This window comes from Micromesistius poutassou (assembly GCF_964030765.1).
Source record: "Micromesistius poutassou genome assembly, chromosome: 10".
Taxonomy (NCBI): Eukaryota; Metazoa; Chordata; class Actinopteri; order Gadiformes; family Gadidae; genus Micromesistius; species Micromesistius poutassou.
In genome coordinates this window covers 3,677,111-3,699,433 of record NC_140280.1, presented here as the reverse complement: position 1 = coordinate 3,699,433, position 22,323 = coordinate 3,677,111, and the positions used below count along the sequence as shown (strand labels likewise).

Here is a 22,323-nt window from a genome sequence, read left to right as displayed (position 1 = left end):
TTTGGGCTTCACACTTGCTTTTCTAAAACCTCCCTTAAAAAACAAGTTTTCTTGTGAGGTCAAACTTACTATAGGCTACTTGGTGAATTTACTGCCCCAGTTGGTTGCATGGTATAATCAATGTATTTCTCAGTCTTTGTTAGTGTGGTGAAACAACAGCCACACAAATACTTTTTTTTATTCTAATATAAAGGTTTGGCATGTTGCTAGAAAAAATGTACTTCTTATGAGAAATGAATTCCCAACTATGAGCTTAACCCTCTTTATGTTTCTCAATTCCTGGAGGATCGCTTGTGTAAGGGTGAGTTTTACAACAGTGTGTATGTAATGCCGCGGTCCGACCGCTGGGGGGCGCTAACACAAAGCACTAGGTTGAGATAGGAGGAGGCCAGTCACTAGCCTCCTAGCTAAACACACATAGCTAGCGCTAGCCAGCATGCTAAACTACATACACTTTGTCTAAATGTCGCCCTTCTTGTCAAGCGATGGCCAAGGAAAAGTGTTCGCAGATCGAAGCCGGTGAGTGACGGACCGACAGTAAAAATAATATTTACCAGCTTTTATCCGCTAGCTGGCGTGCTAAGGCTAACCCTCCCATAGAACCCCACTAGCGCGGCTAACAGGGGTAGCCGCTACGGCGATCATCCATTTATTTATTATATTTCTTTCCAGAACTTTATTACCTCATCGCCCGGTTTCTGCAGTCTGGACCCTGTAAGAAGGCAGCGCAGGTAACACGACACCCCGATGTCGCTCCCTGGTCCGAAATTAAGAGGTTGTAGAGGATGCTAATAGCTAGCTGCTAAGGGCTAGCGGCTAACGCTGTGTGTGTGATCCGCTCTCAGGTCCTGGTGGAGGAGCTGGAGGAGTACGAGGTGAATATAAACACTCAACACGCTGCTGCTCCTCTCTTTACTCCTCATGTCACCCCGTGTGTGTGTGTTGGGTTGAATCCCTCCCCGGTAACAGGTGGGCCCGGTTGGACAGCCCCGACCCGCGGTCCAGACGCTTCCCCCGGCCCCTGAGCCGGGGGTTGGGTCGGTGTATGTTGGTAAAGTTGTGTTTTGTTGCAGTTGGTTCCTCGGCGGTGGAGTTGGGATGGGGAGGAGAAGCGGCGGAGCTTCACCGACTGGGTGAGTGGACATGTGCAACACTGCATCTTTACTCCAAGGTTGTCTGCGACTGTTTTAATGAAAGGTCGTTGTGTGTCCGAGTCATTTGTATAGTCGGGTGAATGGTGGTTATTTAAAACACAATGGTGTTTATTAGTGATTACTTTTTTATTTAGTCGCACTGTAATATGCGGATGGATGACAAATCTATGCCCAGGCATTGTGTGGGTGTAAGACGAGGCGGGGCTTGTGCGGGGCTGATAGGAAGGCTATCATAGGCCTATAGAGCTGTCGGTCTGTACGCTGAGCCAATGAGATTGCTGTTTCCACTCTAAGCTGATTGTGTGTGTGTGTGTGTGTGTGTGTGTGTGTGTGTGTGTGTGTGTGTGTGTGTGTGTGTGTGTGTGTGTGTGTGTGTGTGTGTGTGTGTGTGTGTGTGTGTGTGTGTGTGTGTGTGTGTGTGTGTGTGTTGCGTCCAATGGTTTAAAAAGCTATATTCATATTTTATATTTGAAATGTGTGTATCACAGCAATAATGCACACAGGTGAGAAGTGGAAATCTATTTAAACATAGAATGAATCAACAGTTTAAATAAACATGATCTTCCATATGCTACATAAGGAATACTATAATAAGTCTTTGTGTGGACAGTAGTCTGTGTGGTGATTACCCCATACCCTTATTATAGATCAGATTATGAGAGTTGAATGACTAGTATGTACTATGCTGTGGATGAAGTCCCTGCCTGTGTTATAATAGTTAAACCAACACTGAATCAGAATCAGAGCCGTTTTATTGCCTGGGACAATTTCAGGTAAAAGTATGTTATATTACTGCAGTACAAGATTGAAAAAAAAACATATTAACAGAATCGAGACAGGAGTGAAAGCTTTATCTAAACCCTTTCCAAAGCACCCAGGACCTTTCTCCAGAGTCCTGGTAAGATGTGAGCTGTGTGTGCAGGTGGTGGTGAACCAGCACCTCCCGGCGGACTACCTGCTGAGGGTATGTCGGAGGATTGGACCCCTGATCGAGAAGGAAGTGCCCCCCAGTGTGCCGGGGGTCAGCACCCTGCTGGGCCTGGGGAAGCAGTCTCTGCTGCGCACCCCCAAGAGTGAGTTAGCCTGTAGCATTAATACTCTGCTGGGTCCGTTAGCTTGCAGTATTAATTCTGTTTATTTAGTGTGTCTGTTAGCCTGTAGCATTAATACTCTACTGGCTCTGTTCACTTGTAGTATTAATACTCGGTTGGGTCTGTTAGCTTGTAGTATTAATACTCAACGTGTCTGTTAGCTTGTAGTATTAATACTCAACGTGTCTGTTAGCTTGTAGTATTAATACTGTGTATCTACTCTGTCGTTAGCTTGCAGCCACCAGGTATGCAGGGGGTCGATAGGAGCAGCTCTCCACAGGGGGCGGCCCCCAGAACCCCCCGCCATCACATACCACTCGCCCAGCGTCGGTAGGTCATGAGCCTGCTGTCTGTCTGTCTGTCTGTCTGTCTGTAGAGGCAGCAAGCCATAGAGCATAGCTGCCAACATATTGGTAATCATCTATATAAATGATCTCAAACGAGTGTAATTATTCCAAATATAGAAAAATAAAGTATTGTATCTAGAGTGTCACAATGTTATTACCGGTAGATAAACATTTACCATTAATTACATAAGTCTATTGACTCCATGTGGAAAAACACAATAACAAGGTCTACTATTCAGCCGTTCTGCACCTTGTGTTCAAAACCCATTGAACCATCAGCCTCTAACCGCCGGCCCTGGCTATGACGTTGTAATGGTGAGGGAACGGTTGTGTAGTCCCGCCTACCCGCGCCTGTCCTCTACTGAGTGTGTGTGTGTGTGTGTGTGTGTGTGTGTGTGTGTGTGTGTGTGTGTGTGTGTGTGTGTGTGTGTGTGTGTGTGTGTGTGTGTGTGTGTGTGTGTGTGTGTGTGTGTGTGTTAGTGTCCATCATTGGGGCGCGCCAGGCCACGGGGGCGGCCCGCTTCGACCAGGCCGTGCCCACCCTCACCTACCAGCACATGAAGACCCACAAGCGCATCCTGGGCCACCTGTCCTCCGTCTACTGCGTCGCCTTCGACCGCACCGGCCGCCGCATATTCACGGTGTGTGTCTTTGTGTGTGTGTTTGTGTCTGTACGCATGTCTGTCTGTGTGAGTCTGTATGTGTGTCAGTGTGCGTGTGCAATGCATCACAAATTATAATAATTTATTACATTATTAAGTTGATGTTTCATTTCTGATACGGTTCAATTATAACTGCTAATAGGACATGACGATTTGATTTATTACTTGGTTACGCAACTAACAAGGGAGGCTGAGGACTCACAATAGTCCTCAGAGTCACAAACAGATTAATTTGTATTTAGATATTTTAAGTTCAATCAGATAAAGCTGAGATCCGTATTAGGACAGACTGAAGCTGACACTTAATGTACGCGCTTATTGTATGTTGTACGTCCTTGCACTTAGAAATAGCACTTAGCATTGTGTAGCATCTTATCCTAGCTATCTTTGTTTTATACGGGGAATGGGTTAACCTAGCGATTGTTAATGCATGGCACTTGGTTCTATGAACATCCTTACTGTACCGACAGCTTGTTTCTCTTTCTTCTGACAAATGTACTTTCGGTAAAAGTGTGTTCTAAATCCAACACCGGCACTTTGTGACCACGGAGGTCTCGATTCAGGCCCCCCTCCTGCAGTGCGTCCCCCTGAGCGCGTGTCTCCTGGTGTTCTCCCTCCAGGGTTCAGACGACTGCCTGGTGAAGATCTGGGCCACGGACGACGGGCGGCTGTTGTCCACACTCCGCGGCCACGCCGCTGAGATCTCGGACATGGCCGTGAACCACGAGAACACGCTGATGGCGTCGGCCAGCTGCGACAAGGTGATCCGGGTGTGGTGCCTGAGGACCTGCGCCCCCGTCACCGTGCTGCAGGGCCACGCCGCCTCCATCACCTCCATACAGGTGACGCTCAGGCTCCAGGACACCACCCGTTGGCACGCCTTGTGTACCAACCCTCGTTAAGATCACTTGTTAACACAGCTCGTTAACACGGCTTGTCAGGACAACTTGTAAACACAGCTTGTGACACAGCTCGTAGACTACTTGTTCACACACCTAGTTAACACAGCTGGTTTAAAACCACTCTTTAACAAAGCTTATTAAGAACTTGTTTACACAGCTCATTAAGACAACTTGTTAACACAGCTTGTTAACACACCTGTGGTCCTGTGTAGTTCTGTCCAGGTGTTCGGGGCACCCGGCGGTACCTGGCCTCCACCGGAGCAGACGGCATGGTGTGCTTCTGGCAGTGGCACTCCTGTAGCATGAAGTTCAGGTAGACCTTCACCAGACCTCCTCTCCTCACAGCTGGCTGTGGTCCTTGTGTCCTGCTGCTCTCTAACATGTGTCTTCCTTTAGCGACCAGCCCATCAAGTTTGTGGAGCGGTCGCGTCCCGGGGTGCAGGTCTCCACTTCCTCCTTTAGTAGTGGTACGTTCCCCACGAAACACTGTCTCACCCCGCACTTTGTCACCTCTCCCTTACTGTCTCGCTGTCTCACCCCTCACTGTCTCACCCCTCTCTCACTGTCTCACCCCTCTCTCACTGTCTCACCCCTTACTGTCTCACCCCTCACTGTCTCACCTCTCTCTTACTGTCTCACCCCACACTGTTTCACCTCTCCCTTACTCTCTCACTGTCCCACCCCTCTCTCATTGTCTCACCCCTCTCTCACTGTCTCACCCCTCTCTCACTGTCTCACCCCTCACTGTCTCACCTCTCTCTTACTGTCTCACCCCACACTGTTTCACCTCTCCCTTACTCTCTCACTGTCCCACCCCTCTCTCACTGTCTCACCCCTCTCTCACTGTCTCACCCCTCTCTCACTGTCTCACCCCTCACTGTCTCACCTCTCTCTTACTGTCTCACCCCACACTGTTTCACCTCTCCCTTACTCTCTCACTGTCCCACCCCTCTCTCACAGTCTCACCCATCTCTCACTGTCTCTATAGCTGAAACACTTGATGGTGATTGAGGTGGATGAGTTAATATGAACTGTGATGATGTCATGTCTCCGTAACAGGGGGGATGTTCCTGGCCACCGGCAGCACTGATCACGTGATCAGGGTTTACTACCTCGGCTCTGATGCCCCAATGAAGCTCTCTGAGATGGACGCACACGGGGTAGGCACGCACGCACGCACTCACGCACTTACTCACTCACTCACTTACATAGTCACTCACGCACAAATGCACACCTTCACTTACTCACTCACTCACTAACTGACATACCCATTCACTCACTCACTCACCCACCTCCCCCTCTTAAAACCAGAGACTGACTGTTCTCCCTCTCCCTCCCTCAGGATAAAGTGGTTGTCGTCCAGTTCTGCAATAACAGCGACAGGTAAACATCAACAGTATCGACGGACACGCCCCTTGCCATGTAGAGACGTGTTGGCGTCCTTTACCAGAAGAGATTACCTAATGTGTGTGTGTGTGTGTGTGTGTGTGTGTGTGTCCAGTCTGAGGTTCGTCAGTGGCAGTCGCGACGGCACGGCGAGGATCTGGCAGTACCAGCAGCAGGAGTGGAAGAGCATGAGTCTGGACATTGCTGCCCGCCTGCCGGGGTAACACGACCCACAATGCATAGCAACATGCCCTCATTCAATCCCACGAGTGCTCTTGCTATAATAAACATAAAATAGGGCTTCAATAATCCCACACCCATCAGAATGTACACGACAGTTAAAAAAAAAAAAGTCAGTTAGTTTGAAAACAGCAAAAAATAAATACGAAAAATGACGAGACACTTAAATAATACTTTAGTATAACTTTAGTAAGTTCAGTTATTTACCGGTGACTGTAAGGAGTGTATGTTGATTCAATCTTCAAGAAATGTATTTGTCACATACACATACAGGAAGTGAATGGCAGTTTGTTGTATTTCTTATTTCTTTTCATTAATATGTTAGGAGTCCTGTTGTCAACGGCGACGACAAGACCAAGCTGGTGGTCACCATGGTGGCGTGGGACCGTGGCGACCGCACCGTCGTCACGGCGGTCTCCAACTTCCTGCTTAAAGTGTGGAACTCCCGAACCGGACAGCTGCTGCACGTGCTGTCTGTGAGTAGGAGATAACACACCTGGAGGCTAGCTGGCTCCCATGGTCACAGCAAGCCTGTAGGCTAGCTGGTTCCCCTGGGAACAGCACACCTGTGGGCTAGCTGGTTCCCACGGTAACAGAATAAACACACCTGTAGGCTAGCTGGTTCCCCTGGGAACAGCACACCTGTGGGCTAGCTGGTTCCCACGGTAACAGAATAAACACGCCTGTAGGCTAGCTGGTTCCCATGGGAACAGCACACCTGTAGGCTAGCTGGTTCTGTAGGAGAGGTGAGCACTGTGCCCTGGTTGGTTCCTCTGTAACTAAACGTGTGTGTCAGTAAAGGTTCTAAAGATTCCCCGGTCCCCCTCCTCTCTCAGGGTCACGATGACGAGGTGTTTGTGCTGGAGGCCCACCCCTTTGACCCCCGCGTTATGCTGTCCGCCGGCCATGACGGGAACATCTACATCTGGGACCTGAGCCGAGGAGCCAGGATCAGGAACTTCTTCAACATGGTACCTCCTCAAATCCCCCTGACTCGTTTAGCACATTGTACCTCCACAGTTTCATGGAGCTCCTTCACTGACGTGATGACGACATGACGACATGACGACATGATGATGATGATGATGATGTGTGTCCAGATCGAAGGCCAGGGTCACGGTGCCATATTCGACTGCAAGTTCTCGGCCGACGGGCAGCACTTTGCCTGCACCGACTCCCACGGCCACCTGCTGCTGTTCGGCTTCGGCTGCAGCCAGCCCTACGAGAAGGTGAGCCACCGCTCCTCCTCCGCTCCATCGCCCCTCTTCTCTCCTCCTCTTCTCTCCTTCATCCTCTGTCTCCTCTCTCTCCCTCCCTCTCCATCCTCACCCCTCATCACCTCCTCTCCCCTATCTCCTCCCTTCTCCACTCTTGTCCACATCTTGAAACCTCCCTTTTAGTTCAGCATTATTTGTAATAGTCTTGGTTAAACTCGACCTGATGCAATGCATCTCGTCTCCCAGTGTGAAGCGCTTTGCAAGCTCTCTATAAACCCAGCTGTGATCTGTAGATCCCGGACCAGATGTTCTTCCACACGGACTACCGGCCGCTGATCCGCGACACCAACAACTACGTCCTGGACGAGCAGACGCAGCAGGCGCCCCACCTGATGCCCCCACCCTTCCTGGTGGACATCGACGGGAACCCCCACCCACCCCGCTACCAGCGCCTTGTGCCGGGCCGCGAGAGCTGCAACGAGGAGCAGCTGGTGCCGCAGCTAGGCTACATCGCTAACAGTAAACAACCACTCTTTAACCTCTCAGCTAGGCTACATCGCTAACAGTAAACAACCACTCTTTAACCTCTCAGCTAGGCTACATCGTTAACAGTAACCACTTTATCTTCAACCTGAACGATTCCAGGCTGCAGCCACCACTAAACTCTAGAAGAACTCTAGAAGATAACCATTTCTCTCTTTCTCTCTTGTCCAAAGGCAGGATTTCTGAGTTTTTTTCTCGTTTATTTGTTTCACAAAGACTCTTGTTGTCCCTGTGTGAGAGCTGTAGCTGCAGGGCTCCAAAGGTTTTTCTTTGCCACAGCTTTTTAAATTCAAATCTATTCCTGCACCTAACCCTAAACTCTTTATTCACCAGGTGATGGAGAGGTGGTGGAGCAGGTTCTGGGCCAGCAGACGGTGGACAACGAGGAGAGTCCTCTGGACAACCTGATCAGGCAGCTGCAGAACCAGCAGAACGCTCTGGGAGAGGCGCCCAGCCTAAACCAGCAGCCCCCGGACCCAGCAGGTAGGCCTCATGGGCGCAGCCAGAGACCCGCCCCCACCATGTAGGCACCGTCCTACAGTGTGTGAGCGTTTCTACATGTCTCTGAGTGCACCATGTACCTGTTACACCCTCTGTGAACCTGGAACCACCGGCCTCTCACGCTCCACCTCCTCCCCCAGACGGAGCAGCAGCTGAGGAGAACCCCGCCCTGGAGCCGGGCCAGGCGGAGGGCCAGGCGGAGGGCCAGGCTGAGGAGCCGGTGGAGGGCCAGGGAGAGGGCCAAGCGGAGGGGGTGTGGCAGATCCAGAACAACGCCCTCCCCAGCCAGCAGGCCACCGAGAGAGACCTGTTGGCCTGGAGCCACCGCACGGTGGTCAATGAGCTGCCCCACGCCACCTTCAGGTTAGTACACTAACTAGTAGCTCATGTCACAATAACCCCCGACGGTGCTGGCTCTGTGTGGAGGCTGACGGTGTGACCTCTGACCTCTGACCCAGGGTGATGGAGGAGTGCAGGCGGGCCAAAGGAGAGGTGGAGTGCTCGCTGTACAATGCCGAGCGCCGCAAGAAACCCGCCAGCGGCGCGGTCAAGGTACGACCCCCCCCTTTTCAAGGCCTCATATCGCCATGGCAACCAATTCCACCCGTCAAAACAACTGTCCCCTCTATGCCTCCCACTCATCTCCTCTCCTCCCTCACCTCTTCTCCCTGCTCACATCCCCTTCCTCCCTTGCATCCTCCCTCCTTGTCCTCCTTTCTCCTCCCTCCCCTCTCCTTCCCCCCCAGGTTGACCCCCTGACCCCCAGGATCCGCTCCCTGCGTCCTGCCAGCAGTAAGAAGAAGCAGGGCCACGCCTACCAGACCCGCTCGGCCCAGGTCCGTCGCCGTGGCAACCGTACCCGGACCACCAGCGCCCGGCAGGGGGCCGACAGCCAGGCGGAGTCGGACAGCGACGGAGACGTGAGTCAGGGTCAGGGGTCGGGTTGGGGGGGGGGATGGAAAGGAGGCGGAGTCAATATAGAACATCATGTGACTTCATGCCTTGAAGACTGGACAGAAAGTTCTCTCTGGCCACCAGGGGTTGAATAGTTTCCAAGAGCACCCACCCTCTGAAATCTAACCTGGCTGTGTGGATTGGGCCTGCCCTCTATGGTTCCACAGACCTGGGGTCAGGCTGTGCTGGGTTAACTGGTCACTCTGATGGAGTGGATAGTGATGATGATGATGATGTGACCTCGGTCCCCAGGCCACGGAGCAGCAGGAGGTCAGCGACGGCTCGTCTGAGGGCGACGCCCAGTGGCAGAGTGACAGCAGCTCCAGGTAAACACTAAACCCAGAGATAACATGTACTCACTAACCCCAGAGGAGATAACGTGTACTCACTAACCCCAGAGGAGAAAACGTGTACTCACTAACCCCAGACAGGAACTGCAGGTGTCACAGTGATAAGTACAAGACGATAAATCTTAGAAAAGAGTTACAAAAATACAACAAACCAAATAAACCAATACCCCAAAAAAAACGAAATACAGAGAGGAACGGTGTACATGGACAAGTAGCCACCATTAGTAAACCTGTACTAAATGCACTCTGCACTTTATAGACTGCACAAACACTTTATGGGAAGTTGCAATAGCACAAGATCTTTTTATCTTTTTACGGGTTTGAATGATTGTCTGTGTCATTGTCCTTTGTGTACTGTATGTTCACCTCTCCCTTTATCTATTATTTTATTCATTTTAACCAGTTATTTTAAAGGCCCATTTTCTATGCCATCTGGTTTTTATCAGTTTTTATTTTTTTCATTTATTTGTTTGTGTATTGCCTTTTTTTAACCGGTGTGGCACTACGACAAATTCCAATCAACTGTGTTGACATGGCAATAAAGTTATCTATCTACTTAAATACAGGAAGTAGAAATGGAAAGTAAAGGAAGTGAAAACCTTGCAGGCAATGGAGACCATAGACATAATAAAGAGTAGACGCCACATCGACCACTACTGCCTACTGGTGCTGACGAGCCGCGGGGCCGCCATCTTGGACCGGTTGACTGCTCCACTCAGTGTAATCTGTTTGGCTGGTGCAATGAACTGTCAGCGCTTTTAATTAATCATACCTCACTGAATACCAAGCACAAAAGTTTTTGTGTGAGCTAAAACCCCTGAAAGGACTGTTTTGCAGAGCTTCTTTCTCGTGCTCCCTTACTGCAGTTCAAGAGAGGCGAGTTTGGCAATGTGGTGCAGCATTAACTTGTGAAACACAGACACAACCAATGACAACAAGTCTGGTTGTCGATGCCAAAATGTGTCTCCTCCTGAAAAGTAATCCCCCAGGCCCTGTTTGCGATGGTCCGCCGATTTGAGCAGGAATATGCTGCACAGTGCTCTGGCATCTTGTGTCTTCTGCTTCTACGCAACTCAGAGTATGACCGGTCCAGGATGGCGCATTTCGCATTTCATGCGTCCAAGCAGCCAATGCGGCGTCTACTCTTTATCATGTCTATGGTGGAGACATTATCAACAGTATATTCCAGGTGATTAAACTACTAACAGACCAACTAACCCTCTGCCCCGGCCCCTCCCTAGTGACTCCTCCAGCGAGTATTCTGATTGGACGGCGGACGCAGGGATCAACCTGCAGCCTCCCAAGCGACCAACCAGGAGGCTGACGAGACCTCAGGGCTACAGCAGCTCAGAGGAGGATGAGCAGCAGCAGGAGGAGGAGGAGGAGGAGGAGGGGGAGGGAGAGGGGGAGGAAAGGGAGGCCGGGGAGAGACCCCCAAAGAGAGACCGGGAGAAGAAGCAAAAGAAGGAGAAGAAGAAGAAGAAGTCAAAGGAGACTAAGCAGGTAAGATATGTTAAACCTTATCTTATCTTTATGGCATCTCATCTAAGCAGATCGATTATACCTTATCTTATCTAAAGAGATATGTTATTAATCCTCTATGCAGAGGATTAAGATCTCTCATCTGTCCCATCTCTGGCCAATTTGCAGTCCACAACTTTATTTATAAAGGAGTTTTCCAGCAAAATGTAAAATACAAAGGACTTAACAAGGGAACCAGTGCATCGAAAACAAGACATCAATCCACTAGAATGACTATTAAAGACATCAGAGAGGGGGTCATGTGAGGCAGACCTGGGGGTCACAGCTGAATAAGGGATTCTGAACCCAGGCTGTCCATGTCTCCTCAGAAGCCCACGTCCTCCCTGACCGGCGTGGACCCGGAGGAGTGGAGACCGCCTGCCTGGATCACAGAGATCGTCCCCGGACGGTCGCCCTTCGTCCCCCAGATGGGAGACGAGGTACTGGGCCCAAGCTCTGCTTTAACCTGGTTCTTACTCCACCAGAACTGGTGTGAAGGGTACAAGTTCTGGGCTTCACATCTGGTCTCTTACCAAGACCACTTGTAGAGGTCTAGGCTTGATGATGATTAGGATGGTGATGATGGTGATGGTTATGATGAGGATGATAGTGATGGTGGTTATGATGATGATGATGATGGTGGTGGTGGTGTCCCCTGCTCCACAGCTGATGTACTTCCGGCAGGGCCACCAGGCGTATGTGCGGGCGGTCCGCAGAGCCAAGGCCTACACCATCAACCCCCAGAAGCAGCCCTGGAACAAGCTCAACCTCAGGGTACCTGCTCCCTCAAGGCTATACAGGCCTTTTCCTCTCTAACATGTTTAATGTATCTATTAACCATTTCACCAGTGTTTGTTAAACAGCAGTTGGTTATGGTCTTCGTTGAGTGAATATAGTTCTGATATATTTTTTAGATGATTAATATTTTTAATGTTTATTGCATACTTAAGGTGGTGTTGTGGTGTACGTATATTATAGTATTTGTATTGAGGGTGGTGTAAATTATACTATTTGTAATGACTGTGGTGTATATGATTGTATTTGTAGTGAAGGTGGTGTATATGATAGTATTAGTAATGAAGGTGGTGTGGTGGTGTATATTATAGTATTTGTAATGAGGGTGGTGTGGTGGTGTATATGACAGTATTTGTAATGAAGGTGGTGTTGTGTCTCAGGACCAGGAGTCTGTGAAGGTGGTGGGCATCAAGTACGAGGTCGGCTCCCCCACCCTGTGCTGCCTGAAGCTGGCCTTCCTGGACCTCCGCTCCGGCAAAATGACGGGCGACTCCTTCTCCCTAAAGTGAGCCCAGAGCCAGCCCTACATGGGGCTTAGATTCATACAGGTGGAGGCCCCTTCAGGAGGGTTCCCAACCAGGGGTCCCCGGCCCTCCTGGCGCCCGCTGATTTGCATGTGGTGTCCCGTGAGATTGCTGAAGATGTAGACATTGTTGTGCTAAAAGAAAAACGTATAAAGTTCTAAAGGTCCTGTGTACACCATCAGACTGCCTTGGGGTTCTTACCCATGAGCAACCCCCACCCCCCCCAGTCCCTCTGTGGGCTGCCATGCACACCAGTCACTGGGTCATGGTGTTATGGGGCTGGGTTAAAACAGTGCACAGAGAAATGCACAAACATCAGAGCTCTGGGTCAGAAGACTCAGCCGCCATGCCGGGCCTGAGGAGACCGGGCCGCGGTCGGGAGGACAGGTGATCATGTGTCTGTGGCCCCTCCTCCCCAGGTACCACGACATGCCCGATGTCATCGACTTCCTGGTTCTGCTGCAGTTCTACAACGAGGCTAAGGAGCACAACTGGCAGCCAGGTGAGTCCCCTTCCGGAACCTCACTCCCTGTGACCCAACCCCTCGTCCCAACCCCAACCGTCCTTTTAGCTCAGTCTGCATCAGAGCTCTCCCTCTGTAGGTTAATTACATGCTACTGAATGCGTGAGCTGCGATTGGCTGAGGGGTGAGCCGGTCACCTGAAGTGTTGTTGTCCTGCACTCATTGATAGTGATTGAAGGGTGGTTTACAGGGGTGCCCTGACCCAGGATGAACCAGAACCGTGGCCAGGGGTTTGGTTCTCCATTAACCGCTGAATGACTTGTTGGCCATCGTTTGATTGGGTGTCACTGTGTGTTCTGGTTGCTAACGGCGACCTCCCCTCCTCCCCGTACCAACCCGCTGTCCTCCTCTGCAGGCATGAGGTTCCGCAGCATCATTGACGACGCCTGGTGGTTCGGCTCGGTGGAAGGCCAGGAGCCGCTGCAGCTGGAGTACCCAGACAGCCTGTTCCAGAGCTACGCCGTCAGGTCAGTAACAGACAGCCTGTCATGTCAGTAACAGACCGACAGAGCAGCGCTGATGGAGTACAGGTCAGTAACAGACTGACAGAGCTGAGGAGATGGAGTACAGATGGGATGGGTGGAGGTATCAGTAGTAGTAGTAACTCAACCCTCTCTGCTCTCAGGTGGGACAATGGGGAGCAGGAGAAGATGAGTCCATGGGACATGGAACCCATTCCTGAAGATGGTGGGTTCTACTCCTCGGTTCTGTGCTGACGGTCTCACCTATCCACCTGACGTTCTAAACCTCCTGACGTTCTCAACCTCCTGACGTTCTCAACCTCCTGACGTTCTCAACCTCCTGACGTTCTAAACCCTCCTGACGTTCTAAACCTCCTGACGTTCTAAACCTCCTAATGTTCTAAACCTCCTGATGTTCTAAACCTCCTGACGTTCTAAACCTCCTGACGTTCTAAACCTCCTGACGTTCTAAACCTCCTGACGTTCTCAACCTTCCTGACGTTCTCAACCTCCTGACGTTCTCAACCTCCTGACGTTCTAAACCTCCTGACATTCTAAACCTCCTGATGTTCTCAACCTTCCTGACGTTCTAAACCCTCCTGACGTTCTAAACCTTCCTGACGTTCTACACCTCCTGTTCTGATGTTCTAACCTCTCCCCCTGACTCTACACCTCCTTCTGTGCTCCCCAGCGGCCCTGCCGGAGGAGGAGGGTGGAGGCGTTGAGGTCCTGGAGGAGGAGCTGGTGGCCCTGCTCTACGAGCCCCAGGAGGGGGAGTGGGGGGCCCACACCCGGGACCAGGACTGCGAGCGGGTCCTTCAAGGAATCACAGACCTCCTCACGCTAGGTACGCTAACGGCTGGGCTAGGCTAATGGCCCCGTGAGGGGATGCACACGTTTAGCATTTAGCAGAATATGATTTCTTATTTGTTATTTTAAAAAATAATAATTTGTTGACATGTTTGTTGATGTGTTTTTCACTTGTTGATGTGTTTTTCACTTTTTCACTGTTGACGTGTTGTCTCCACCCAGACGTGGCGAAGGCGTTTGCGTTGCCGGTGGACCTGCGGGACTACCCGCTCTACTGCACCGTGGTGGCCTACCCCACCGACCTCAGCACCATCCGCCAGCGGCTGGACAACCGCTTCTACAGGTAGGCCGCCTCCAGCTCCGCCCACAGAGGAGGCTCCACCCATAGGCCTGCCCCGCCCACTAAACGAGCCCCTCCCAGGGAACACACCCGTTCATAATGAAACCTTTCTAACCTTTTACATTGTTTTTTCAAAGCAATCTCCCCCTCATGACTCATATGCTGTGGTCCCTCCTCCTCCTCCCGCCTCCTGCTCCTCCTCCTGCTCTCCCTCCTCCCGCCTCCTGCTCCTCATCCTCCTTTTCCTCCTCTTGCTCCTTGACCCACTCCCCCTCTTCCTCCTCCTCCTCCTCCTCTCCCCTCTGCTCCTCCTGCTCCCCCTCCTCCTCCTCCTCCCGCTCCTCCCCAGGCGTATCTCTGCTCTGATGTGGGAGGTGCGCTACATCGAGCACAACGCCCGCACCTTCAACGAGCCGCAGAGCCCCATCGTGGCCGCCGCCAAGGTGGTGACCGACATCCTGCTGCACTACATCGGGTACGCCGCCCAACGCCGACCCTCCTGGGGCTCCTCCCCCAGCTCCTCCTGGGGCTCCTCCCCCAGCTCCTCCCCCACACAGGCCCTCCCCACTGGGCCCCCACACCCACACAACCACACCCAACATCTTACTAAAGAACAGTTTACTAAAGAACAGTTTACTAAAGAACAATTTACAGAATAATATAACATAGAATATCTTTCCAGAATGGTCAACCCCTCCTTTAATGGGCCCTTCAGAATCATGTTTTAATGTTTGATTTATTAAAGTAACTCCAATAGGTCCTCCTTTACAACATGATACCATGGAGATACTGTGAACATGTGTTTGACTCTGTAAGTCTCTGATTGGCTGGTGTGTTTGTTCTGCTCCATCATCAGGGATCAGAGCTGCACGGACATCTTGGATCTGTTCCACAGGCTGAGGTCAGAAGTCAGCAGTGGAGGAGAGCTGGAGGTGAGTGATCCAGATCCTCCCAGAAGTTCTGCTCCACATTCTGTCACTCTTCACTCTTTCTCTCCTGTGGGTGGTGTTGTGTCTTGCCCCCTCTCACTCTCAATCACTTTCTCACTCTCTTTCTCTTGCTGTGTGTCCTTCTGTCTGGGTGGTGTTACTGTGTCTGTCTTTCTGGGTGGTGTAACTGTGCGTCTTTCTGTCCGGGTGGTGTACCTGTGTCCGTCTGTCTGGGTGGTGTACCTGTGTCCGTCTGTCTGGGTGGTGTAACTGTGTCCGTCTGTCTGCAGGAAGCTGACGTGGACGTGGACTCAGACACCCCGGGGACGTCCTCTGGAAACCGGGTAAGAGACTGGTGATCGTATCGTATAATACCGCGTCCATCTGACTCCAGCTGCTAGTGACTAACCGGTGTGATGATGTCTCCTAGTTACAAACCGGTGTGATGGTGTCTCCTAGTGACTAACCGGTGTGATGGTGTCTCCTAGTGACTAACCGGTGTGATGGTGTCTCCTAGTGACTAACCGGTGTGCTGGTGTCTCCTAGTGACTAACCGGTGTGCTGGTGTCTCCCCAGGCCTCGTCCAGCTCAAAGAAGCGCGGCGTGGAGCTGGACGTGAACGCGTGGAAAGGCCAGGTCAGAGACCTGCTGAGACACATGATCACCAGCAGAGACTCTGAGCCCTTCAGGCAGCCCGTCGACCTGTTTGTGTACCCGGTAAGACTCACTCACTCACTCACTCACTCACTCACTCACTGTCATCCTGTTCGTGTACCGGTAAGCCTCACCCACTCACTCACTCTTTGTAAACCCTGTAAGCCAGTCCAAAACATAGCATATAGATAGATGGATAAGAGGAGACTGGATGTAATGAGAACAGGTGTGATGGATAGGAATAACGTGTGTGGGTGTGTGTGCAGGACTACCGGGACATCATCGACACCCCGATGGACCTGAGCACGGTGTCGGAGACGCTGGTGGCCGGGAACTACGAGAACCCCATGGAGTTCAGCAAGGACGTGCGCCTCATCTTCACCAACTCCAAGGCCTACACCCCCAACAAGAAGTCCCAGGTAGGAGACCCCTCGGACTGCCGGGATGTCTGTCTGTCCTCTCTGGGAACGTTCTGATGACATTCCTAGAGAGGACGGACAGACAGACGGTCTGAGGTTCTCCTCATTCTGGGAATGTCATCAGTTCACAATTAAATCATTGATCCCTCTTTCCTTTTAACTTTTAACTCATATCTATTGACATCTTAGTTCCCCTCATGGTGAGCAGTGCCGGCCTAGGCCCTATGTACCACCCTGCTGTAAGACTCTCACTGCCTCCCAGAGCTACACCATGACTCTTAAAGTGAACTGTGCCTCCTTACCTCCAGATCTACACCATGACTCTGAGTCTGTCAGCCTTCTTCGAGAGCCGCATCATCTCCATCATCTCGGACCACAAGTCGGCCGTCCAGAACCAGCGGCGCAGCAGCCAGAGGCTGAGCTACAGGAAGAGGCTCCACAGCCCAGGAGGGAGCTCCTCCCAGGGGAGCCCGTCCCCCAGGTACCCCCGCCCAGCCCGGGACTGGAAACCGCCCATATATGATGTGGGGGGGCCTTTCATAAATCAAGTGTGCCTCTCTGTTGGTCTTTCTTTCTCGCTAACTGTCTGTCTGTCTCTCTGTGTCTGTCGGTCTCTCTCTCTCTCTCTCCGTCTCTCTCTCTGTCTGTGTGTCTGTCTGTCTGTGTCTCTCTGTCTCTCTGTCTGTGTCTCTCTCTCTGTGTCTGTCTGTGTCTCTGTGTGTTTTGTATGTCTGTCTGTGTGTCTGTCTCTCTGGTCTCCAGCCCCAAAGGGAAGCACAAGTCAGGGAAGACAAAGAAGTCGAAGTCGAAGTCAAAGCCAAACAAGTCGAGGGCCCGGAGCGAGAGCTCCTCCAAGAAGAGCCGCTCTTCGTCCCGACGGCCCCGCCCGGGTAAGATGGTGGTGATGATGAGAAGGATGATGATGATGATTTAGACGGACATGGTTTGTGTCCCCCTCTGTCTCCAGGGCCGTGTCCACATCCTTCACTCCTTCCCTTTTATAGTATTGCCATTTTTTTGTGCATACTGAGTGTACAGATCTGGTTCCCTATATAGTGCCCTTCTTAACACCACTAGAGCTCCACACATTCTACTCTATTACCCATGATGCATAGTTGTTTTATTTTCATCTGATTCATCTGGTGACGTCCGACATCTCTCTCTCTCACTGACTCGCACAGCTCCCCCCAGCGATGTTGAGGTGGATGAAGACAGCCAGCCCTCCTCCTCCTCTTCCTCCACCTCAGGGACAGCCAGCCAAGCTCCGCCCCACACCACCTCTGCACGCAGCCGGGCCACGCCCCCTGCAAAGAAAACAGGTAACTGGGAATAAAGTTTGATTTCTACCTTTATTTGTTGTTTTTGTGTTTCTACCTAAATGTATTATTTTGTTTTTGTAGGACGTTGTTCTGTTCCGTTGATCTGTTGTTCCTGTCAGCATCAAATAGAGCGTTGTTGTTGTGGTTATTGTTGTTGTACCAACCATCTTGTGTGTGTCAGTTCCCCAGCGACCCGTCGCCCTTAGCAACGGCTCCAGACAGAGTTTGAGACGCCCGGTGGCGGCGGCGGTGGCCAGCGTGGCGGCGACCGCCGGCTCCTCGCGCTCCTCCTCCGCCTCCTCGTCCTCCTCCTCGTCCTCCTCGTCCTCCTCCTCGTCTTCCTCCTCCTCGTCTTCGTCGGACAGTGGCTCCGACTCCGAGACGGAGAAGTTTGTGGAGGGCTGTGACCACGACTACAGCAAGGCTCCTCCCCTCTCCAAGTCCGCCCCGCCCCCTCCCCCGCCGTCGCGACCTCACGCCAAGGGCGGCAAGACCGTCAGGGTGGCTGCCGTCGCCAAGGGCAAAAAGGCGGTTGCCACGGTGACCACCACTGCCAAACGGAGACGGGAGGCGGTGCCCGACACGCCCACACAGAGACCCAAGAGGGCGAGGGTAAAGTCTGCAGGAGAAGAGGAGGAGGAGGAGCAGGAGGAGGAGGAGGAGGAGGAGGAAGATGGGGATGATGATGATGAAGATGGAGATGAGCAAGAAGAAGATGAGGAAGCAGAGGAGGAGGAGGTGCTGCAGCCCCAGCAGGAGGAGGAAGAGGTGGAGGAGGATGAAGAGGAGGAGGAGGAAGAAGAAGAGGAGGAGGAGGAGGAGGTGAAAGCCGCTCATGTAGGAAACGAAGAGGACCCTGACGATGAGGAGGAGGAGCCTGATGAAGAGGAGGAGCCGGAGGAGGAGGAAGAGGAGGAGGCCTCTGAGTCGGAGCAGGGGGCCGCAGGAGGAGCAGCGGGGGACGCGAGGAGGCCCCGGCGCTCCAAGTCGGCCCGCGTCAACACGAGGAACCAGGGCCGCCGGACGGTCCAGTACGTGGACGAGTCGGACGATGAGGGTCAAAGGTCGAAGGACGACCCCCTGAACCTGGGGAAGTCGCGGTCGGGCCGCGTCCGCAAGATGACTGAGAAGGCCCGGGTCAGCCACCTCATGGGCTGGAACCACTGACCCCCTGACCTCTGAACCCTGACCTCTGCACCCTGACCTCTGCACCCTGACCCCTGAACCCTGACCCCAGACTCCGGGCTCCACTGCAGGGATAACCGTCTGTTGTGTTTTTATATATATATATATATATATATACGAGGTGAGTCATGACTCAGCGGACGGCCGGTGCTCCAGATGAGGTCTGTTGCCAAGGAGCCGTCGTCGAGGGCAATGGGAGGGCGGAGGACAACAGAAAACAAAGCCGCCTGACCCTCCTCTCTTCCTCCTCTTCATCGTTTTCTCCTCATCCTCCCGCCCTCCTTCTCCTGCTCTTAGCTACCTCCTCCTTTGCCCTACCATTCCTCCTCCTCCTCCTCCAGACTCTAGATCCTATGTCCTCCTCTTCCTGTCCTCCTCCTCTCTCCACTCCTCCTCCAGACTCTAGATCCTATGTCCTCCTGTCCTCCTCCTCTCTCCGCTCCCCGGACACCAAAGAAAGGTTGGGAGGTGCCAAAACAAAACGGTGCTCATTCGATTTTTTATTTTTTTATTTTTTTGCAGAGTGTAGTGTGTTTCGTGTTTTGTTGTTGTTTTCCTCTGGTGTGCTGCTGAGCCGTAAACCTCGTCACCTTGTGGGTGTCATTGTGGGGGGGTCTAGGGTGCCCTCATAGTGTAGGGCATGATGTCATCTACTCTGCCATTTGCTCCAATCCCGGTGGGCCTCGAGGTCAACATTACATTGTCACGACAACACGTCTTTCTAGCCTCGAGGTAAACTCTCATCGTCACAACAGCGGTCTCTCCCTCAGCTGGCTCTGCCCCTGGCTGTGTCTAAGCGCTGGTCTTCATAGGATCGGGGGAGGTCTAGATGCTGGTGGTGGTCTTCATAGGACCTGGAGAGGTCTAGATGCTGGTGGTGGTCTTCATAGGACCGGGGGAGGTCTAGATGGTGGTGGTGGACTTCATAGGACCGGGGGGGTCTGGCCGTCTCTTCCTCCTGAGCCAGTGAACGTTAGACCGGTCCATTCCACTGTGTGGAGGCCCCATGTTGTCACCGTGTCACTCACTCTTCAGTCCCCCTCCCCTTCCCCCCCTTCCTTCCTAAAGGAAAGTCCCCTTTCCTTTAGTTTCCTTTGTTTGGTTGATACATGGGAGCCCTCGTGTGCTTGTTCTGAGCGGATCTGGTCTGTGTCCTACTATCTCAACATCACTGATTGACTGTTTCTTCCGAGACCCCGTCTCTCTCTCTCCACCCTCCCTGGTGCCCCCTCTCCCCCCTCTCCCCTGCTCCTCATCCTCCTCTCCTCTCCTCTCCTCTCCCCCTCTCCTCCGCTCCTCCTCCCCCTCTCCCCTCCCCCTCTCCCCCGCTCCTCCTCTCCCCCGCTCCTCCCCTCCCCCTCTCCTCCTCTGTCAGCGTTGTCGTGTCCTCCGCGCTTAAACACCTCTTCATTAACGAGAATACTAAGTTTTGTTTTTGCACACTAAATCATTCTGGCAGCTGGCTAATAAAGTTGTCGGAGGAAATCAGTTTCATACGCCGAAGGCAGAACTCCTCCATTCATACGTTCTCCATCGTCTCCACCTCACCAGCACACTGAGCTCCAGAACATCTGCACCAGGTAGCTACAGAGCCTGGTGCTGACGGCGCCCTCACAAGAACTCATGAACTATTCCTTGTGGTCGAGGCCCCGTGCTGTCACCCAGTTCAGCAACCAATCAGGTTCCTCGTTGCCCTCAGAGGTCAACCACAGATCTCTGACCTCTGACCTCTGAGTTGCCCATCGAGACTCTGACCCTGCGGCGGTAGAAGAGAGAGAGAGAGAGAGAGAGAGAGGAGATGACCTCCAACTATGAAATGTAATCTCAGTAGCGTCAGTAGATGGCTGGTGTTCCACGCATCTTCAGTAGAGCTTGGTTAGAGTCAGGGATGTACAGTCGCCTTCCGTTGCTCTTTATGTGTGGTGTGAGAACAGCGCCCGACTATTGCTTTGGAAATGTATTTTCATACGATTATCTAGGGGTACCCTTTCAGTGACTCAATCGATTTAGGTGAAGTAAACTTCGGTGAATAATATTTTTCTTTTCTTTTTTTTTTTTACACTTTATGATTGTATATTAGTTTGTTTTTTTTAGTTTTTTTTTTTTTTTTAAATAAAGAAGTTGATCTCTTGTAGGCTGGCTACTGCGTATCTTTGTGTGAAACGGTGGTGATACCTCAGCCTCTTCCTCCTCTTCATTCCTGTCTCTGTATTCCTGTGACTCACGCGCCGGTGCCGCTCCGTGGGGCTTTATGCCGTCGTTTACAATCCGTCCGGACCCCCACGCAGGCCAGGGGGGTATCTGTGCTCCGTACCTGATTCACTCGTTCACTCTCACTCCCTGAGAGCACTCCTCTCTCTTCCATTTTGTGTGCTGGTCGGTGACTCATCCTGCTCCCCACGTCAGGACTCTGACAAATGGCCGCGCAGATGTGGAGAGAAACCAGCTGCATGTTTTACGATATTCTGCGTCTTGCATTGTTTTCTAGACATACCTCTAAACACTAAACATCTCTACGGTGGAAGGAGGACTGAAACGGCCTGTGAAATATTAACCAAATGATTTTTCTCCACTTTTGTGTCTATATGACTACTATATATTGACCTGTGGGGTCAATACAGCTAATGGTTTATTTCCACTGTTGCCATATAATTTTTGTGAGGAAAATGTGGAAGTTCATAGGCCTGCATTTCCACATCAGTGGATATCTTCTATCTTAAAGATGACACACACACATTGTTGTCCCTCATTAGCTATCGGTAACACGGTCAGTCAAAGCCTCCCATTGAAGAGCAGTATTACTATGACTGATCATAGGTGAATGTTCCAGTGGCAGTGTATTTAGCCCTCAGGCTGTGATAGCCTCAAGTTGGAGACACTCTGCCTCCGTCTGGACTTTATGGATTCAGTATTTCTGTTCGGATCCCACTGAGCGATGGATTTCCCACAGCAGAGTGTTGTGTTCGTTCTCCAGGTCTGGATCCACGCAACAGAGCTCCTCAGCCTGGACTCTGACCTGGGCCGACCCACCAGTGTGGGTCCGGAATCAGGGGTCTTCACCCTGCACGACCCCCCGGGGCTGAGCTGGTCTTAGTAGTGAGGGTCTGAGGTCTTCATCAGATATGAATGGAACGTACATGACCATATAGGACTTTATGATATTTATGGTGAAATATAAACCCGGTTATCGGTTTCTACTTAGAATCTCTTAAACTCATCGCTACTGAGCACTTAAACTCATCCCTACTCGGCACTTAAGCTAAAATTTACATAGCACTTAAACTCAAATAACTTGGTACCTAATTTAGTATTTAACAATCTAACTTTGAACCTAACTTGGAATTCAGTTTTTCTTTACTGAGTATGCTGCCTCTTGACTTAACTTTGCACTTAAAGTAGAGCTTGACAACTTAACTTAGTGAGCATAATTGAGTTAGCTGGTGAGTACTGACTGACAGTGTTTATTATCACTTTGACAAACCACACCCAAACCATA

At 51.6% G+C, this 22,323-nt stretch overlaps 1 protein-coding gene across 1 annotated transcript; it reads left to right on the top strand.

The window, feature by feature from the left end:
• The first annotated feature begins 353 nt into the window (after positions 1-353).
• On the top strand, positions 354-20,901 carry brwd3 (bromodomain and WD repeat domain containing 3). Its single transcript, XM_084474683.1, has 40 exons — positions 354-519; positions 673-731; positions 846-875; positions 1,074-1,133; positions 2,077-2,227; positions 2,477-2,575; positions 3,073-3,233; positions 3,875-4,096; positions 4,369-4,469; positions 4,553-4,623; positions 5,216-5,316; positions 5,499-5,539; positions 5,658-5,762; positions 6,108-6,258; positions 6,619-6,753; positions 6,883-7,011; positions 7,293-7,518; positions 7,876-8,025; positions 8,184-8,406; positions 8,502-8,595; positions 8,790-8,963; positions 9,250-9,323; positions 10,589-10,850; positions 11,198-11,308; positions 11,535-11,642; positions 12,044-12,168; positions 12,607-12,689; positions 13,066-13,177; positions 13,336-13,397; positions 13,863-14,018; positions 14,204-14,324; positions 14,671-14,796; positions 15,178-15,253; positions 15,541-15,594; positions 15,827-15,967; positions 16,171-16,323; positions 16,632-16,804; positions 17,086-17,213; positions 17,505-17,642; positions 17,824-20,901. The coding sequence occupies exons 1-40, from the start codon at positions 486-488 to the stop codon at positions 18,807-18,809; spliced, it is 5,706 nt and encodes a 1,901-aa protein (XP_084330809.1). The 5' UTR covers positions 354-485; the 3' UTR covers positions 18,810-20,901.
• The last annotated feature ends 1,422 nt before the right edge of the window (positions 20,902-22,323 follow it).

Excerpts from the sequence above, each read along its gene's own strand:
- brwd3 (XM_084474683.1), top strand. The coding sequence starts at position 486 with ATGGCCAAGGAAAAGTGTTCGCAGATCGAAGCCG. Across the intron at positions 5,317-5,498 it reads CTGAGATGGACGCACACGGG|GATAAAGTGGTTGTCGTCCA; the intron begins GTAGGCACGCAC and ends TCCCTCCCTCAG. Across the intron at positions 15,595-15,826 it reads GGACGTCCTCTGGAAACCGG|GCCTCGTCCAGCTCAAAGAA; the intron begins GTAAGAGACTGG and ends GTGTCTCCCCAG.